The sequence below is a fragment of the Scleropages formosus genome, chromosome 22 (assembly GCF_900964775.1).
Source record: "Scleropages formosus chromosome 22, fSclFor1.1, whole genome shotgun sequence".
Taxonomy (NCBI): domain Eukaryota; kingdom Metazoa; phylum Chordata; class Actinopteri; order Osteoglossiformes; family Osteoglossidae; genus Scleropages; species Scleropages formosus.
The window spans coordinates 8,382,558-8,401,235 of NC_041827.1; the positions used below are offsets into that span (position 1 = coordinate 8,382,558).

At 44.7% G+C, this 18,678-nt stretch overlaps 1 protein-coding gene across 2 annotated transcripts; it reads right to left on the reverse strand.

Moving 5' to 3' along the window:
* Positions 1-1,979: 1,979 nt before the first annotated feature.
* On the reverse strand, positions 1,980-14,711 carry LOC108918212 (nuclear receptor subfamily 1 group D member 1-like). Of its 2 annotated transcripts, none has more exons than XM_018725308.1 (8): positions 14,012-14,711; positions 7,661-7,960; positions 7,310-7,398; positions 7,041-7,185; positions 4,524-5,107; positions 4,205-4,390; positions 3,851-4,061; positions 1,980-3,703 (listed from the first exon to the last, which is right to left on the reverse strand). In XM_018725308.1, exons 1-8 carry the CDS (start codon positions 14,025-14,027, stop codon positions 3,507-3,509), a joined length of 1,728 nt encoding a protein of 575 aa, XP_018580824.1. In that variant the 5' UTR covers positions 14,028-14,711; the 3' UTR covers positions 1,980-3,506. The 2 variants fall into 2 exon arrangements, with proteins under 2 accessions (XP_018580824.1, XP_018580826.1); XM_018725310.1 differs by lacking the exon at positions 14,012-14,711 and adding an exon at positions 8,595-8,630.
* Positions 14,712-18,678: the final 3,967 nt, after the last annotated feature.

The window sequence follows — 18,678 nt, forward strand, 5'->3', positions numbered from 1 at the left end:
CCTTACTAACACAACTGAAACGTTGGGACTTCTGATTCCAAATTAAACAACACATGTTTTATTCACAGATTATTCTGTAAAAACCTTTCATTAAGCCTTAATGAATAAAAAAACACCTGGCTTTTTATTTTCACACACACACATTTTCAGAACCCCTTGTCCCATACGGGGTCACGGGGAACCGGAGCCTAACCCGGCAACACAGGGCGCAAGGCCGGAGGGGAGGGGACACACCCAGGACGGGATGCCAGTCCATCACAAGGCACCCCAAGCGGGACTCGAACCCCAGACCCACCGGAGAGCAGGACTGCGCCACCGCACCCCCACTTTTTATTTTCATTTATTTTTTTATTTGAACATTTTATTACCATCAAGCTACACTCAAATTAAACTAATTTTAAGTAATTTGATATAAATTATGTTTTACCTACAAACTCCTATTAAGCGCAGATGGTTGACGGATTTATTTTGCAAATACGTGGAACATTTGTCGTTTTTGACCGCTGCGCTCAAGCTGCAAACACTGCGAAAGTGAGCCGAATCGAGGCGGTTCCAGGCTCCTACATTGTTTGGGTGTGTTTTACTGTGGGCGTGTCGGCTCGACGGGTAAAAACACTGTGGAAGTGAACTGAAAAAAGGTGGTCCCCCTCTCCTGTTCTGTTTGGCTGCATTTTCCTGCCAGCTGTTGGCCCAGTACGTATCAACAGCTTGCATTTGTTCCATTGCAAAGGGAAATTTCAGAAAACGCACCGAAAAATGAACAGAAAACATGTTTGTATCTTTGAAATTTTGCATCTGGACTAACAGGTGGAGCCAGTGTGCTGCTTAGAATATGCAACATATACAAATCGCATGTCTCATTACAAGAACTGCTCTTTATGAAAAATGTACTTTAATAAAAAAATTATGTGGCAAATATTAACGATTCTTACAAGAACGTGTACAACCAAGAATAATGGGTAGAACACCTACGTGATTTATTATGTTTATGTTTGATTAAAGTAGAAGAAAGGTGTTGAGAGTAACACCTAGATAATCAATTTACTACACAGGTAATTACAGGTAATATGTTGACAGCAATAATGCTAAAATTGGCGTATACTCACTTACTAAAGTGGGCAAATTGACAAATAATTGGTGCTGTGAAGTATGACCGCCACAGTGTGAAATTTTCACTCTGCAGAAATGTTAGTGTTTCAGAAAAATTAAGATTTTTTTCAACCAGATGGTGGATCAATACACACTTGATTACATCGTAAGGCTTTTAAAACTTTTGTGCATACAACGTTTGCATTTTCAGTTTGCTTGCTTGTCTGTATGAAGAATTAAGCCAGACAAGAAGAGTGAGATAGAAATTGAAGTATCAAAATATTCGACATATTAGAAATTAAAAGATTTAAAAATTTTGGCTGAGTACTTTACAAAATAAAGTTTATTCATTAGAATTAGCAGAGTGAAACAGAAATTGAAGTATTAAAGTATTAGGAACCAAAATATTAGGGTTAAAATTAGAATTATGGCTGGGTACTTTACAGAATAAAGTTAATAAGGATTGGTATACAGTTTCTTTTTTTTACAGTAATGTGTGTAAACACAGCTAGGTTGAATCATTCTTTTATAGGTTTTCATTCAATAAAACTAATTTTATCTGCAGATCTGTTGCTTTGATGTTTTTATAGCAAGGCTGTTTTTAACTTGTTTTCAGCCCAGACAGTTTTTAACCAGTCTGGCACTTCTGTGCTTTTTCTGCATTTGTTTGATACTTCATCTTATACACTTTAACCTGTTACTTACTGTAGTGATGCAAAAGAATCTGTACGATCGTTCACACATAATGATGCCCTGGGAGAGCCATCTCCAAAAAAATGCCTTTTGTTGTTAAGACACGATACTGGCGTGTAAATTGTGTACAGTGAATGAGATAAACCACTATGTGAAGAAATCACAAAACACGAGTAACTGGGAAACAAACAAAAAACACAGCAAACATTATATAATCTCAGTCTTACATTGTATCTATGGAAGAAGATAAAACAATGAACATTTACAAAATATACAAGGGGATGTGATCAAGTCTTCACAGACGCAGTAAGCAAGTTTAAAACCAACAACCAACAATAAGGTTGGACTTCTGAGTCACACGGGTGCCTTCGTTTGTATGACAAACTCTCGGGCATGGGGGGTGAGGGCTACCTGTCACGTCGATATTCGGATCGGTACATTTCCAACAGGACATCCTTTCCGTGTCCCTCTTCTCATCTGCTCAAAGATGCTCACAACCCCCTAAAACCAAAACCCCCTTTTCTTTCCCTCGTTTATGATCTTAGCAATTACAGTGGAATCAAACACTTGTAATGCAGCTTTTACAGTAACAAACAAAAATATACTTTACAGAGCCGGACATGCAGCGAAATGGCTGGTGCCTCCCTGGTTCCACAGGTAAAGAACGGTGAGGAATTACAAAGTAGGATTTACACTGATTATGCCTCATTATTGAAGAAAACTGTAGAATAATCATGTTCTCAGTTGTTTTCAACCCAAAATATGAAATTTTGCATTCTTCAAAGGATATTTTCCATTGCCCAGACAATACAGAAAATTAAAGTGGGTAATAAGTGCACATAGGCAGGCAAGTGCTGTCAAGTCAAATTCAACTCATGGTGACCACTTGCACGGTTTACATGATGAGAGGGAAGTGGTTCACCATTGCCTTCTTCCCCAAGTCTCTGGATTACAAACACAAGGAGAACACATGAACTCTGCACACCTTGAGCTGGATTCAAGCCTCCAGTCGAATACACAGCTCAGGCCCTGGAGTGACCAGCATTACCCACTGTGCCACCATTCGTAAGTATATGTGCAACTGACTGAAAGCATATGACCATTCCGATGTTACCTACTGAATTCTTCAATAACCATTTAGAACGCATGAAAGGGGTAAATTTCCCAGTTTAGGTGATATTATACGTATAATGCGTATGTTCCCTTTTCTTATGCACCCATGTTTAAAAGTCACACTGTCCTCTGGCAGTCAATTTTTTTGCTAATTTTCTCAAGGTAAGCAAAAATCTAATGAAGACAAGGAATGAAATAGACACCAGAAGCAACGGGCTGCTTTTGGTCTTTGAAAAAGTCTGTGTAGAACCTCTAGGTGAGACAAAAATAGGCCGTGTTCCTAGAACGTTGTCCATCCATTTGCAACTGCATCTCTCCGCAAGCAGAAGGGTGAGGTGACTCATGTGAGGATATTGTGGTATAAAGACAACACGTGGAAGGTAAATATCTGCAGAAGTCACCTTTCAGGCAAATAAAAGAAAAGTGATGTGATGATGTCCAGTCAGATCAAAGACTGTTTCTCAGATGCGTTGCTTATTCTCACCATGCAACCTGGAAATGTTTTTTTATTCTGCAGTGTAAAAATCAGTGCTTCCACAGTCAACCGATGAAAGCATAACAACTCTAAACCATGGCTGTCTCTTCCTGCCCAAGCAGCCTTTGACCGGAGCTCACGGGTCGATGCGGAACGCAAGCAGTTTGTCAGAGTGCAGGTTGTTTAATGTGCGCAGGTCTGGGAGTCGCAGAAGTAGCTTGGGGAAGAGGGCATTGTCTTCAGGGCGGCGCCTCGAGATCAGCGATCGCAGAGCCCGGATGAGGCTCTCCTGCAGCTGCTCCACTGCACCCACATTCACAATACCTGTGCGGTCTGGAGAGAAGTCGCAGAAAAGCAAGACTGAGGTCAGCGCATTGCATCTTGGACATCTGTCATATTTTGATTTGGAGCAAATTTGCAACGTGTATGATGTGTTAAGCAAGAGACAGAAAATGGGAGCTGCGGGAAGTGATCCCCCACCTGCTGAGACCAGCACCACGGCCATGAAGAGCGCCATCTCGTCAGCCTCAAGGCCCAGGGCACCCAGCTTCTCGCTGAATTCAAACATGGCATCCAGTAGTGAACTCATGCCAAGTGCTCGCAGGGCTGGAAGAGGGTACGTCTGCCCATTCAGGAACGTCACTGTTCTCTCTTTGGCGTTGAACAGCGAGCAGAACCTTACCATCAGAACCTACGTAGAAAAAAAGTGAGCGAGAGTGAGCAAAAAAATAGGCGCCCTCCAGCACAAAGAATGAAGAGCATTCTGGTGGTCGCCAGAGGGAAATCAAGGTAACCAAGAAATTAAACTAAATAAGGCATGAGACAGAATGGTACCTGGAAAGTCCCAGCCTTCAGCAGCATGACTTGGTCATGCTGGCTGAGGTTCTGGAAGCCCGGGATGCTCTTTGCAAACTCTACCACCTCACGCACTGCGGGGGTAAAGCACTGGGAGAAGGACTCCCACACCTGCTGGCTAGATCGCCCAGCTGGGGACACGGGGCAGGCATTGAGCGGGCACGCCTGAAGAGCAAAAAGCACAAAAAGAAACACGACTGAAGGTGTCATCAGAAACAATAAGAAGCAAACCTATGCAAAAGAAGCTATTCGAACAGTGTAGGATAATGTTTTAATACACCAACTCTAGAAAACTCACCAGAACTTTTGTATTGCCATCCAACTTCCAGGAACAGGAACTCTGAGTTTGGGATTCGCTGGCAAGACAGCCATTATAATTGCCTGGATAAGCCCTCGGAAGTGGTCCTGCGCTAGGCTGGGTATTACTCTGACCGGATGGGGGAGGGTAGCTGTGACAGCCATTGTCAACTAAAGCAAATGAAGGGCCGTTGTCACGTGGAGCAACAGGGCAGAGGGGAGAGGCCCGGTACCCAGCAGTGGTGTAAGATGGGTATCCTTGGGTTTGCAAGTTAAGGGATCGGGACTCAGGGTAACTAGCTTCCTGAGGTGAATTATTCTGAAGTGAGGATGGATTGTTGTTATTATTAATGCCGCCTCTCTTGGTGGAGTTATCTTGCCCATTCACAAAGATGTTTCGATATGCCTGAGATATGACGCCTATGGCATCTTCTGACTGGTTGTTTTTGGGGCTGCGTGAGGCTTCAGGTGGCGGGGGGGAGTCCATTTCCATGGATGCTGATTCGTTCAGGCTGTTCATGTAGCTCTGCATTTCATCCAGTAGCCTCTGCTTCTCCCGCTTGGGGATTCGACCAAAGCGCACAGCTGAGGAACAGGCAGGGAAAACATGAGGAGCGGGCATGCATTCGTGGATATGGAAAACGTGGTAAATTTCAAGCTTGCTCTGTTTTATTATGCACTTGCTTTAACAATCGCACACGCTTTACTTAATGGTAATGAATAGTAGGTGGATAACTTAGGTCTGTGTGAAGTCATAATAGCTCTGTAACAGGTTCACATCACTGGGTTATCAAATGGCAGAAACCATTCTTCCCACTTTTCCTTCACCATCCCATCCCCCTCTCTGAACAACTGTCAACTGACAAGCCTATTATTAGTCCCCTGCCATGGTACACCCCACCACCCCCTCAACTCTCAAGCTTTCTCTTTCTCTTGGAAAGTAGGTCAGTGGGCCAGCACAAAGGTGATGTCACTGTTAGTGTTGCAAAAAAGCACACAAAGCACAGCGTGGGTTCAGCGCCAGGGAGGTATTTTGTACCGGAATGAGTGATGGGGTGACTTGTTTGAGGGGGGTATGAACGCAGAAGATGACTGGTGAAAGAGTGATGAGGGCAAAAAGACCAAAAGTTGATGAGAGGAAACAGAGGGATTAGAAAATCTAGGGAGAGATGGACAGAATAAAGGCACGTCAAAAATGTTTGGTCTGAATCATGGGGGAAAAACAAAAGTTGAAATGATTCCTGTCAGTCAATGGAAAATGTTTTTATGCCTCTTGCTGAAAGCAAAGAAAAAAATCAAGTTGTTTTAAGGCTGAAACATTAGGTGGTTCCTGCTTCTGCAGTTCAAATTCCCAAAAGGTCTCTAAGTTTTGGTTTATCACAGTATGCATAGTTACACAGTGACACAAATCACTGTTTCTCAATAACCAGAGCTTTCATAACACAACGGCTTGCAGTAGTTTCAGTAAGGGTCAGCTACAAGAAGTTGTAATCGCCAATGCTATGTCTTCCAGGTGCTGTCTGAATTTTTTTTTTTAAAAAAAAAGGAATTTGATTTTAAAAAAATTTAAAGCAAACCATCAATTAAAAGACTGCAGTAAAAAAAGAACAAAAACTAAATAAGCATGTCACGATTAATGGGATTGTGGAAATCATGGAGAATGTTTTCTTTTTTTTGTTTTGTTTTTTTAGGTCATCCAAAAATGGGTACTTGCTCCAGAAAAAAATGATTTATTGCCATCTACATTTTCTCTAATCTCTTGAGTCTACGGTGAGGTATTCTAGTGTTAAATTATACCATTAAAAAGATGGATGCATTATTGGATGACCATATTGAAGAAATGCAATGTGCAAGAGGTTTAGAGCTCTACTTTACTTGCCACATTGCATATTTAAATGTTGCTTGCTCTCAACATTAATTGCCAAATAAGATATGAAGTTGTATTCAATGTAATCAAGTACCCTGTGTTCCACATTCTAAAAATAGACCATGTTTGCTGCTGCAGTTTTCAAGAAAACTGATGGCTTTGGAGACTTCACAGCCCCTAGTCTCATAAATCACTGTCTACCAGGAAGGAGGGGGTAGAAATAGCTGGGCTACCATGGTGGGGGAAGGGTGGGAGAAAGCAACACTGGCAATAGAAACAAGAAAGCAGCAATAAGCAGGAAGGCAGATTTAGCACAGAGCCAGAGCAGGGGTATGAAATGAAAAATGGGAGCGATGCAGCTATCTCTGTGCTTGCTATATTATTCCTCGGGAGCTATGATTGGGCTTGAGGTACTGGAGGTCAGTATGCTGGTATACTAGCATTCCATGTAAAACACTATTCATTATAGCAGTACATGGGTAAGAGCCCAGTGAAAACGCGATTTCAATGTACAAAGGTGTCCGACCTAAGCTCTGCGACATAATCACGAGTGCATTCTAATGATGTGCAAGATTTTGATCGACGTGTTGTTGCTAATGAACATTGCTCTGTAAGATCAGTAGATGTTCACAGCGAAAAGGTGCTGCTCACCATCTCGGGACATGCCCACAGACAGGCACTTCTTGAAGCGGCAGTGCTGACAGCGGTTGCGGTTCATGCGCATGATCAGGCAGTTCTCGTTCTTCACGCACATCTTGTAGTGGATATTCTGCTGGATGCTGCGTCGGAAAAAACCCTGACAAGGGAGAAATGAGGGGGATAATTGGTTGGTATGATGCTTCTCGACAATGTGGGGCTTCAACTTGAACAAAAAAACCCACTCTTCTGAAGCTGGTGTATTTCCACCCCATCTACTGTACCTTGCATCCCTCACAGGCGTGGACTCCATAGTGGAACCCAGATGCAATGTCTCCACACACTTTGCACAACAGCACCATTCCTCCACTCTCTGTTGAGCAGCAATAAAGAGTAAGAAGAAAAAGCAGAGTTACAAACAAACATAAGTACTATAATAAACCAATAAAGTTTATCATCCTATCAGATAGTCTTCTTGGGAAATACTTGTTTCATTTGTATATTCCAATGTATGCGACAATATGTTACCGGAAGCAAATTCCATTAAGACTTTTCCAAGCACAAAGCACTAGTACCTTGTCTGTAATATCAAAAAAAAAAGAAAAAACATGCAGAAACAAGCAAGGGACAATTACTGGTGAAGGTGCCAGTGAATCCATTGGGCCTCTTTCCCACCATGGGATGAGAGTAGGTGTGCTGAGCTGGCAGCGCAGCAGGGGCAGCAGCAACATCAGGGAACTGGAAGACCAGCTTGGGTGAAGGAGGGGTCCCGCTGGAGACTCTTTGTTTTAGGGCCCCGATCTCAGTGAAGGAGACTTCTTCTGGGGATGAGGGCTGGGAGTGGGAGGAGGGTGACTGAGTCTGGTACCCACTGGAGGGGCTGCCTGGGCTGGGGCTGGCATTGCCAGATGAACCTGCATAGAGGATCACACCTCCTGGAAGAACAGATAAGCACGCAGGAGTCAAGCACTGACACATACCATCTGCCGCAACGTACAGATGTCTCAAAAAGATACCCATCACCAAACAATATACGAACTGTACGGAGGTTTTCCCTTGTTTTTATACAGCCCATTTTTCTGGTACATTTTAATGATATTTGCGCTAATATAGTCCATACAATTGTTGTGTATTGCTTTCTGGGCACAATACTCTTTACCTACATGTTCAGTTAGATGAAAAATGCAATCATGCTGTATTTATCCTACATGGCCTAGAACGCTGTGACTATTCTCCCTTAACCCAGTTCAGTGTTATGACAAGGCCGTGTAAGTGAAGGTCACTCATTCTTTAATGCTTTGTAATACGGTTGACCTTGGCCAGTCAAGCTAGATGTTGTGCGTGTTTCAAAGAGAATGAAAGAACGAACAGCAGGTCAATGAGCATAACGGAAGGGGGCGAGGGGCCCGGGATCTCGACCACCTCCCAAATATTCACGCAGGTCTGCATATAACTCCTCATAGGACTACTTATATTGGCGATCTTCGCCGCTTCCTGAAAAGCTGTGTTACGCTCTTGAAAAAGTCTACACGGTAGCAAGCTCATGAAAAGTATGCAAAAAAAACAAACCCTCAAAAATCATGTCTCCTCTCCAGGAAATCTGGGGTCATTCTGCTGATATTTTTAGGATCTCTTCGCGCTTTGCCGCCGCTGCTCGGTTTATAACTAACTCACTGGAAGTCCCTTCATATTCCCAAACAGCTGCTTTTCATCGGGTTCACATGTCAATGTCCACCAGCGAAAAGGGCCTTACGCGTTAAATACCGCTTAGCTGTCAGTTTTACAGCTGCGTGCGCCGTCTTATCTGCGTGCTTCGGTGCTGCTGCGCACACGCAGGCGTTTAGGCACCTGTCATGTTTGAAAAACTGCAAAAACTGGATGTCGTCTATTCCCCGTCACATGTTCCGCTGCCTTCTCCCTCTGTGCGCTCCTGGCATGTGGTCACGCATTACTGATGAGCCGAGACTCGGCCTCACGTGTCGCCGAAGCTCGCTGCCGCCTCGCCTCCAATAATAGCTCAGCTCCGCTGGCTGCGCGCCCGGAGCGGAGCGCCCGCGCGACACCTGACCGCAGCCTCACATGTACTCCTGACACAGTTACCGCCCCAGCTCGGCGGGCGCGATCCGCAGTCCCGTGCAGACAACAGGCAGCTGCGCGGTCACGTTTGAAGGGCTCTCCACGGCAACCGCGGCGCGGGACTAAACTAAAGCGGGCGCGCTTTAAACTGCAGCTCGTGCATTCGGCTCAGCCGTCGCGTCGGAATGTGATGGGATGGGATGGGGCGAGAGAGCGTGATTAGTCACGTTTAGCGTCTCTCCAGGACGTCTGTTTCTCCCGTTCGGGAGGAGGAGGAGGAGGGTGGGATTGTTGAGCAGCAGGTCCGTGAAATGTAAGGCGCGGCCGCGTTCGCGTGTTTAGCCCTTTTACTTCAACAAACATTCGTTGCTCCCTAAGAAGAAGGCAGCGGTGCTCGGCGCAGAACGCCGCCAGTTTGCTAACCCGCTCCCCGCCTCGCTCGCTAACAGGAGCAGAAAACGCCCTGCAAAAATCGGTGCGCACACACACACACACTACACTGACTGACAAAACTGGGCCAGCTATTCAGTGTTAATTAAGGGTTCCTCGCGATTAATGCTATTGCAGCCCTCGAGGATGCTGCAGGCGCACTTTAAACACAGGCTGGGAAGGGAGACCGGAATGTGACGTCATCGGCAGATATATCGTCCAGAAAAGTACGTTGAGGGGGATAAATTGCGCTCGAGTCTTTGAAGCTTCGTGTCTAAAAAAGCGGTTCACTTTTGCTCAGTTTCCTTTGTGGACACGAGATGATGATGCTTAGCACAAGCGTTTTGTTAAATCCTCTGCCAGCACGTGTTGCCGCATTGCTGGCTTTTACTAGCGTGTGACAGAGCTCTCTACCTGTTGGGCTGCATCCTGTCCATCCTCCAGCTGTCACACATCCCTAGATTATGCACAAATAGTCCTCCCACGCACACACTTTCCTGCACTGTCGTCCCATGTGAGGCACTCCCACTTTCTGGGATGAGTCCAAGGTGGACTTGCAGTGCAATGAGTGACCTCTCTTAAGTGAGTCAGCTTCCAGGAAAACAAGCAAGCCAGCTGCCAGACTCGTGTTCTCAACGTTTCTGGAAAAAGAGGAGGAGAGGTGACTCCAGAACTTGGAAAAAGGTGCCATGCGTTTGATAATGCAGAAAGTAGTTTTGGCGACCAAACTGCTGGAGGAAATCTTACCGACTTCTCCCGGTCTTTGCTATAATTTTGGAATGGCACAGAACAGTCGTGCAGCAGTCAGGAAAGTGTTCATGATGAACAAACGGAAGTGCATTGACGATTCGCAGGATCGCAGCATTACTGTGAACGCTTGTTCTACATGTATACGAGACGGACTGAACGCAAAGCCAATGTTGAGATTTGGCATGCTTTGGCATCGAGTATTCCTTCTTAAATGCCATGACAAAGCCGTGTGTAACCAAGCAAAGTCAGCTGGCACCAACTGTAACATGGCATGCCTCAAGGAGTGCCGCATGCAATCGATGCTCAGGCACGCAATGTCCACAAGATTGAGGTCAACTAAACCGAGGCTAAGTGAAGAACGGCGCAGTTAGGCCTCTCATTGTGAGCCAGTTTATCCATGCAAGTTCTAATCTGACAGCAGAGGCACGCTGAAAAACGTGAGCGCTCCAGCAAGGGCGCAGCATCCCCCTCCTTCCCTGACATCCTCCCTCATCCTTGCTCTCCGTGTCCTGGGACAGCGGATGTAGCTTTGCAGAGCCAGCGGTGTGCGGCATCCGCGGCCCTCACGTTGCCAGGCTCGGGAGGGCGTGGGCACATGTGCGCTTTTTGTGATTCATGTGGGTGGAAACGTGTGACCAAACGAGATTTAGAAAGGGAGAAAAAAAAAAAAAAAAAAAGAACCTCGCAGTGAGGATTTCGCGTAACCACGAGTGAAGGAGGACGATGGGAAACGTTGCCTTTTGAAAAAAGCAAAGAGTGCGAGCTGGAAACATTCGCAACCGTGAAATGAAACGGGCTCAAAAGTGCCTTTTGCCATGGGATTCTCTCAGCAAAATTAATGCAGAGAAGAGGGAAAGTAGGTCAATGTCACAATAACCTGGAAAATCCAGATAATGTAAGAGCAGAGTTCAGCATTATGATGAGGCCCCTCAGCAGTGAAGTGCTGACAAGTATTCTTAGCTTGTAGCCTCTGCAGCGAACGGCAGCACTTTAAAACGCTTGGTTGAATCACTGATTATTGTTATTCATTATCGAAACCACTAAGGACAGCGTTGTGGCACATTCATTATCTGAACAAACGCACAGTATCCATGTTCAATTTAAACAGAAAAACAGCCAATGTAATAGAAGGTACACAATACAACCATGTAATTTAAGTGGGGGGTGTATGGTAAATAAGCGAAGTAAAGGATTAGTCGCGTTTTATTGTTTTGTAGAAAACAAAGGGGTGCAGAGCAGTGAAAAAAACTGTAAAGATGGTTTGTTGGGGTTATTATTGTGTTCTAAAATCATGTAGTGGCGCAACTGTTGGGGAACCGTCGTCCACACAACTCATTGGGAGTGACACTCAAACACTGGGGACACATGTGAGACATACTAAGCTAAAGCATTGGGGGGGTGGGGGTACGTCCTCGCTCGTTGCAATATGTACTGTAGTGTACTGTACACGCTGAGGCGAGCTCTCCGTCCCCTCATCACGTCGTCTCCTCAGCTCGACATTTTGTGTGTTTTGAATTCACGCGCCACTGTCGCGAGGCTGAACGAGCGGCGAAGCGAAAATCCACATCGAGTGGGAGCGGACACGTCGCGGTTATCGAAACGCTGTCCACACACAAGAAAATTATTCAGACTGTCAGTGTGAGGATGATTGATTCCAGCATCGATTGTGTTTAGTATTCATTTGAAACGCAACCCGGCGAGTGACCGAGCAGCTATTTATTTCCTCTTTTCACCCGGCCGGCCGGCCTCTCCTCTCTCTCTCTGTCTGTCAGCTAACGTCGCACGAATCCGAGAACGTGATCGAAATATATGAGTTAACGTGATGTGCAAAACCGCTGACCCACTGACCAAACTCCATAAAACAGCAGGTGGTATCAAAACAAGAGTCTCCGCGAGGGTAAAAAAGAGAGGAGGGGGGGTAAGTACGAATCACGCGCGGCACGCGGCTCCGGGAGCTCGTCCACGTGACGGCGACTTTGCAGCGCTACACATTCATTGAGAAGGCTTTGCGGTGCAAAGTAAGTCTTATTTCAACACACCTGCGGCATAAAACGCCTTATCAACAAAAATGCAACAAAAGGGCACTTTGGAACAAAAGGCTGAGCGCAGGAGTTTGGCCCGAGCCTGAAACAACCGCATTGTCATTCATTACATTGAAAGGCGTGGCTAAACTCTCGCGTTTCTGCGCGAAGCGCAGCCACTGCGTTCTTCTATCGTTCATTTTGACACTTCGCGTCCCGTACTTTCGCAGTTCACTGTAAATCAACCCAGTAAGATGCGCGTGGTACTGTATTTCATTCGTACTTCAGCAACATATAGCTTCGAGCAATTTTTATTCAATGCGATGTTTTGACCTAATGTCCCAATAACCTGTATTCGCTCAAAAATTGGGGATTTTAATCCTCTCCAGGCAAACGTTGCAAACTAGCATCCGATGGAATTAATTGTTAATAAGATAAATACCCGCATGAGTGTTTATAGATGATTTTCTGCGGTTACCCACCGCTGGACTACTACTCATTTCGCCCTGAGAGGGTTAATAACAGACGCTCTCTCTGTTCTGCAGAAAGAAGGGAAAAGTTTATATATATAGTGGCGATTTCTAAACCCAGGCGGAAACATGGCAAAACGTGCTCGAGATGAGCCAACAGATGCCATGGCACGATGTTGATCGCGAATCTGCTTTATATCTACAGTACAAAAAAAACAAAAAAAAAAAGAGGTCCACGGCGCTGAAGGAGTGGCTTGCGCACGAGACCGCTTCGCAGTCACCAGCACTGAAACGTGACTGCAGCTTCGCTAATGAATCACCCAGATATCACCGGAAGTGTGGGTCACTAAGGAAACTTGCTGATGCACTGCCCTCCTATTTCAGCGGCTCCCTCGTTGCTGAACTGCGTATCGCTGAACCCTCAGCCGCAGCACGAAACGAAAGCTTGGGGTTCGCTCATCTATTCTCGGTGCGAGCAGCTGGTGCTTCCACTGAGTACGTCGGCTGCCTTTTTATCCGAAATGACAGCGATCGCAGAAGAAACCGTGCTGTGCTGCTGGGGCTTTGAGTGGAGACACGTGAGTTTGTTGACATGGAGAAAGACAGGAAGTTACACAGCGAGGCGCGCTGCCGCATAGAGGCGCACAGCAGCACGTGAATGGACAGCTCTCGAAAACTGACCCAAACAGTCCAGCGCACGTATTCGCGCGGAGGGACAGTGGGACGTCCCACAGCCCAGTACATCCAGTACATCCACTGCATACTGACAACCGTTGGTGTCGCAGAAGTTTTAAATGGCACTGCAGAACATTTTACTGTACGAATTGTACCGAACTGGCGATAAGCCTCGTATAAATCATGCTTCTGAAGCGAAGGCATTTAATCTGCAATCAATCATTTAACCGTTTAATTCCATTTGCAGTCTATGCCAGTCACTCGGAGATTACGTTTAGTTTCTGAACTGCAAAATCGGTCGGATGTTCTAATGCAAGCAAAAGTATTCATTTATTTGTCATTACGGCACACGCGCTGCATCAAATGTTGCACAAAAGCAAAAGCCAGTATCAAAATCAGTCTGAAATATAAAAAGTAGCCTCGACATCATGAGAACATACATTCTGTCACTTGATTATGCGCAACCCAAACTGCTTAATGATGAAAGCAGGAAATAACAAGAACAGTAACTGACTTAGACAACCTTAATTATAATAAGAATAATAATAATAAATGTAATACATACCAGGACTGTTATCCATCGTTCTTTGCGCTTTGGTGATTGAATTTAATAGGAATTGCTTAGTGTTTTCTATCCCTGAATATCAATAGGCAGCAGTCGTGTTGATATAGGTGGTAGAGTCATGAAATGCCTGTTCAGAAAGCGGCTTCCAAAAAACAGAGAGAAAATTAACTGTGCAGAGGGCATGAGGGGGGTTGAAACAACCCGTCGGGAAAAAAATGTGTTCGTATGAAAAAAGTAAAACGATTTTATGTCAGGTGCTTTTCAGCCTTCAGGCGGTTGTCCTCGTTATCTGTAGTCTGGTCTGTGCTGCTGGTGAGTTTCTTGACTTCTTCCAAATGTCCCGAAAGCGAAAATGATATGTCACAAGTAGAGAGCCGGTGTTTAGAAGCAATTCTAAGAAGTCACCCTACTGCCCGCGTACTGTCATTAACACCTCCGAGGCATGACTGTCAGCACGCACATACCTATCCGGCACACACACGCATCAGCCACGTTTTCAGGTGCCCGTGAAATGTGACCACGGTTTTTGTCCCTCACACTTCCGTTGTTTTTGTTATTGCATGAGGGGGTTCCGCTCTCTCTTGTTCTACCGCTAACGTACCAGGCACTCCCCCCTTCTTTTCTTCTCTCCCCCTTTTATGTTTTCTCACGTTCTCATTGGACGGGACGCGCCGTGGAGGCGAGTCGACTGATCTGATTGGACGCCGCTGCGACTTGGTACGGACGAGTCGCATGTGCGGCGTGCATGTGAGCCGCGGAAGGCGCTGGCCTACTGACACACATTTTATGCAAATGTGCGGAGCGTGCAAGGAGTGGGGAGAAAGGGGAGGGGCAAAGCACGTGGAGAATGGGCGGAGCTCAGCGTGACTGCCTCGGACACCTTCAGCCGAGCGATTCTTTAAAGGTCTTAATAACAGAGTGCAGCACGAGCGGCAGGGCGATCGACAGCAGGTGCTCGATAGAATAAAGACAAAATTAGTTTAATTACGGTGTGGATAGATGATGGTCTTTGGGGGGGGGTTGTACTTTCATCCGAATAAAGATGCCAATCTAGGTCAGCGCCTACTGTCTTGTGAATTACTGAATACTAATCGCAATTAATAAACGGGCTGGGCTGTGTAGGTAACGGAAAATGATACATTTCCTTACGGATAAATTTAATAGAACATATGCACTTCACAGATAATACATTTACGTATGAGACAGTTCCAGAATATCAGTCACAATTATTAAACAGCAGCATCGGTCATATAACCGCCGGACCCTCCGTGAGGAATTCTTCCACTTGCTACAGCGCGCCCCGCAGTGGCGGAATCGATCATTTCTGCCTTTAAGTATTAAAGCCGTCGATTATTATAGGGGCCGAGTTAATTGATAAGTATTTGTGGCACGTCGCTAGACTCTCTGATCGCGCGAGTGAGTCCTAGACATGGTGCGGACCACGAGTTTATAGGTTTTGCTTTCCTTCTCTGGAAACCGAAACTGGAAATGAAATGAGGAAGAAACAGACCTTTGCTTTGGCTCAGCTGGACATAAACAGAGGCGAGAAGACCGTGTGAGGCGTGATATAACGGGAGAGATGAAACCAAAGAAAGAAGGCGAAAGCACATTGGGGAGTCAATAAAACAGCCTTGCATATTTAACTTGGGAAAGATTAACAATCAGAACCAAATTCTCATTCATGATTGTTCTCTTCAGACTTCCCTCCACCGACTCTGCCTGTTACCATAGATGTTCTTTTTAGTAATTGTCTATACAGTATTAAAGAATGTACACTGCTGCAGCAACCTGATGCATAAGTCTAGGTTACCTGTCATTTAATAATAATGTTTAAATTGGAGGAAACGTGCTAGGAGGGATTTTCCTCCATGTGACAGTTCTTACTCAGGTTTTGTCTTTCACCAAGTTACTGCAACTTGCTTACTGCTGTGTACTGTACTGAGAAAAAATTTTATTCCGCTTTGCACAAGTGATAGCAAAGAAATAAAAACTGCCTCGTTTTTATAGAGCTTTTAGAGTGCCCTGCAATACACTTTGCTTATTAATGAGAATGGTGTACACCCTTTTCAGTGCTCAACCTGTAAATGCAGCATTACAGCAGTGTGACTGTAGCAGTGCCTCGGGATAAGAAGCTTTGATTTGGCTTCATTCATAACATGTGCTCATGTTCAAAGCAGAGTGCTGCACTTACTCACATCTGCTCTCTCCTAGCTCAGATTTTGGACTCATTAAATTCTACAGCATATATCCTCTGTCGACATATAGGAATTTGTATTTTATAAATCTAATAAATTAAGTAAATATGTTAGCAATGTGGGGCTTCAAGTTTACACTGACTTTTGAAGTTCCCTTTCATGACACGATTGTGAGCGCTGACTTAAATTTTGGTATGAAAATGAGCTCCAGAAAACTGCAGATGTTAAAGGAAAAAGCTTTAAAAATGAAGAATGCACTTCATTTTCATATTTTATGCATACTTCCACAAGACAATCTGCCTTGCGATTCCCTTGCCTACAGCCTATCGCAGCTATACTTCTGCCTGTCTGTAGTGGCTGTCAGTGTTTCGGTCAGAAAACAGCCAGACAACATTTGAAAATGGCACATTTTTAGTAGAAGCATGAATTTTCTCCGATCTTTTTGCAGCTGTATATGTTTTGATTATAGCACAGCCTTTTTTCTGTTTTTAACCACATAAAATGACATCACCACTGTAATTTCATGATGTCAGATTTTCGTCTGAAAACATAAAGTACTGCATTGGCTTTCACAGATCTTCATAACTCATACCTTTAACAAAACTTGAGATTACTATGATATTAAATGCAGTATTAAAAATAAATGAGTAGGTAATTCAGTATTGCAATGGACTGGTGTCCTGCCCAGGGTGTACTGTGCCCAATGCTTCTGGGATAGGCTCTGGATCACAGTAACCCAGGCCAGGACAAGTGGATATTGAAATTTGATGGATGGTAATACAGCAATCGTTCGCAGAATATTAATGAATATGTGGTCAAAATTCTGTGAATCTTATAAGCAATACCATTAATTCTTCTTTATAAATCAGAAACTTTGGAAGGATCGTAAAGTAATATAATAGCAGTTACAAGTTTTTACCTAGAATTTACTTTTAAAATTAAAGGCAGTTTGGTTGAAAATACTGGGCCGTTCAAGGCGCTGTAGCACAAACTTCATCTAGGCTTAATTTGTGAAATTGCATGAGAAGAAATTATTGATCAAATCTTTTTCATCAACATAAGCTACACATGAGACTTTTTCCCTCCCTTTTGTTTGACCTTGATTGCACTCATCACATGCTTGTTTCTGACACATGATAGTCTAAAGCTGGTCAGCACTGGTCTACTTACACAGGACAGGAATACCCTGGTCATCGGAGGTTCACTTACAGAGTTCAGAAGAGGTCAGCTATTTGTCATGTTCTTTTGCCAGTAGTAACACAGAGGTATGGAAGACACCAGATTGTCTGGGCCACATTAGAAACCTAAAGGCCGTGCTGTTCAACGCACTAAGAAATTCTAATGGCTTCCAGCATTTTCAGCAGCATCACAAGGTTCCCCAGCTATGCCCCTGACTTCCGAAAGTTTGCTTGGCCATTTTCTTACCCAGATCAGCACAGGGCTGCTCTCTGTGCCCATGACAGTGTTTGTGTCATTCTCACCATGCAACTGCATCGGACCTGCGACGAGCTGAATGTGATGTCTGCATATGCAGTGTGCGGGAGGTTTCGGAACGCGCTGTGCTTTTCTGCCTCCCCAGGATGTTAAGCGAGCATCAGCCAGATGGCCACGTTGCTCATGCCCCCGCATGGCCTACAAGATCAATGTACGTCAAATTCTCAGCTCCCTTCAGCTAAATAGGATTTTTGGCTATGACACATAACAGCAGAGCATAGTTCATAAACCACAGTCACACTGCTCATTTGCATCTCAAACATAGCTGGTTTGTGTTACATTTCGGTGAACTCATACTCCGCTAGATAGATTGGAAACAACGAAACATATCTACTGTACTTTTCTTCCATCCATTTTCAGGAACCATTTGTCCTGGTCAGGCTCATGGGGGTCCAGAGCCTATGCCAGAATCACTGGCCGCAAGGTTCCTCCAACGATCACTGTGCGACACCTAAGGGGCTACACACTGGATGGAACACCGGTCCGTTACAGGGTAGCCACACACACTCACTCATTGGCAGAGTAGGCTACAAGCAATTTAGCATTGCCAGTCCCATTAAACTGCATGCCTTTGGACAGTGGGGGGAAACCAGAGCACCCAGAGGAAACCCATACAGACACTGACTCCACACAGACTGAGCTGGATTCAAACCCATGGCAGAACAGCTCAGTCACTGTAAAGTGACCGCGCTACTCACAGTACCACTATACCATCCTACTTTCCTTAGTGTAATAAATATACTTTCCATGTCATAAATATTAAACAGCTTTTAAAGTGAAAAGGACTCTATGTTTATAAAGGAAAAGTTCATATAGCAACGTAAAGGTCAATCATGAGTGAAAACCTGAAGATGGCATTTAAGAACAAATGATTTTTTAAATGCAATTAAACAAACTTAGTTGGAACCCTGCATTTATAAACAAGAAGTTACATGTTGGAACAGCAGTTGAAGGAGTGGTTACGGTTATCACCTTGTA

What these genes read in the sequence shown, in the direction of transcription:
- LOC108918212 (XM_018725308.1), bottom strand. An exon ending in TGAAGGCTGGGACTTTCCAG is followed by an intron (nt 4,062 to 4,204) that starts GTACCATTCTGT and finishes TTTTCTACGTAG; the next exon opens with GTTCTGATGGTAAGGTTCTG. An exon ending in CGTGGTGCTGGTCTCAGCAG is followed by an intron (nt 3,704 to 3,850) that starts GTGGGGGATCAC and finishes ACTTCTCTCCAG; the next exon opens with ACCGCACAGGTATTGTGAAT.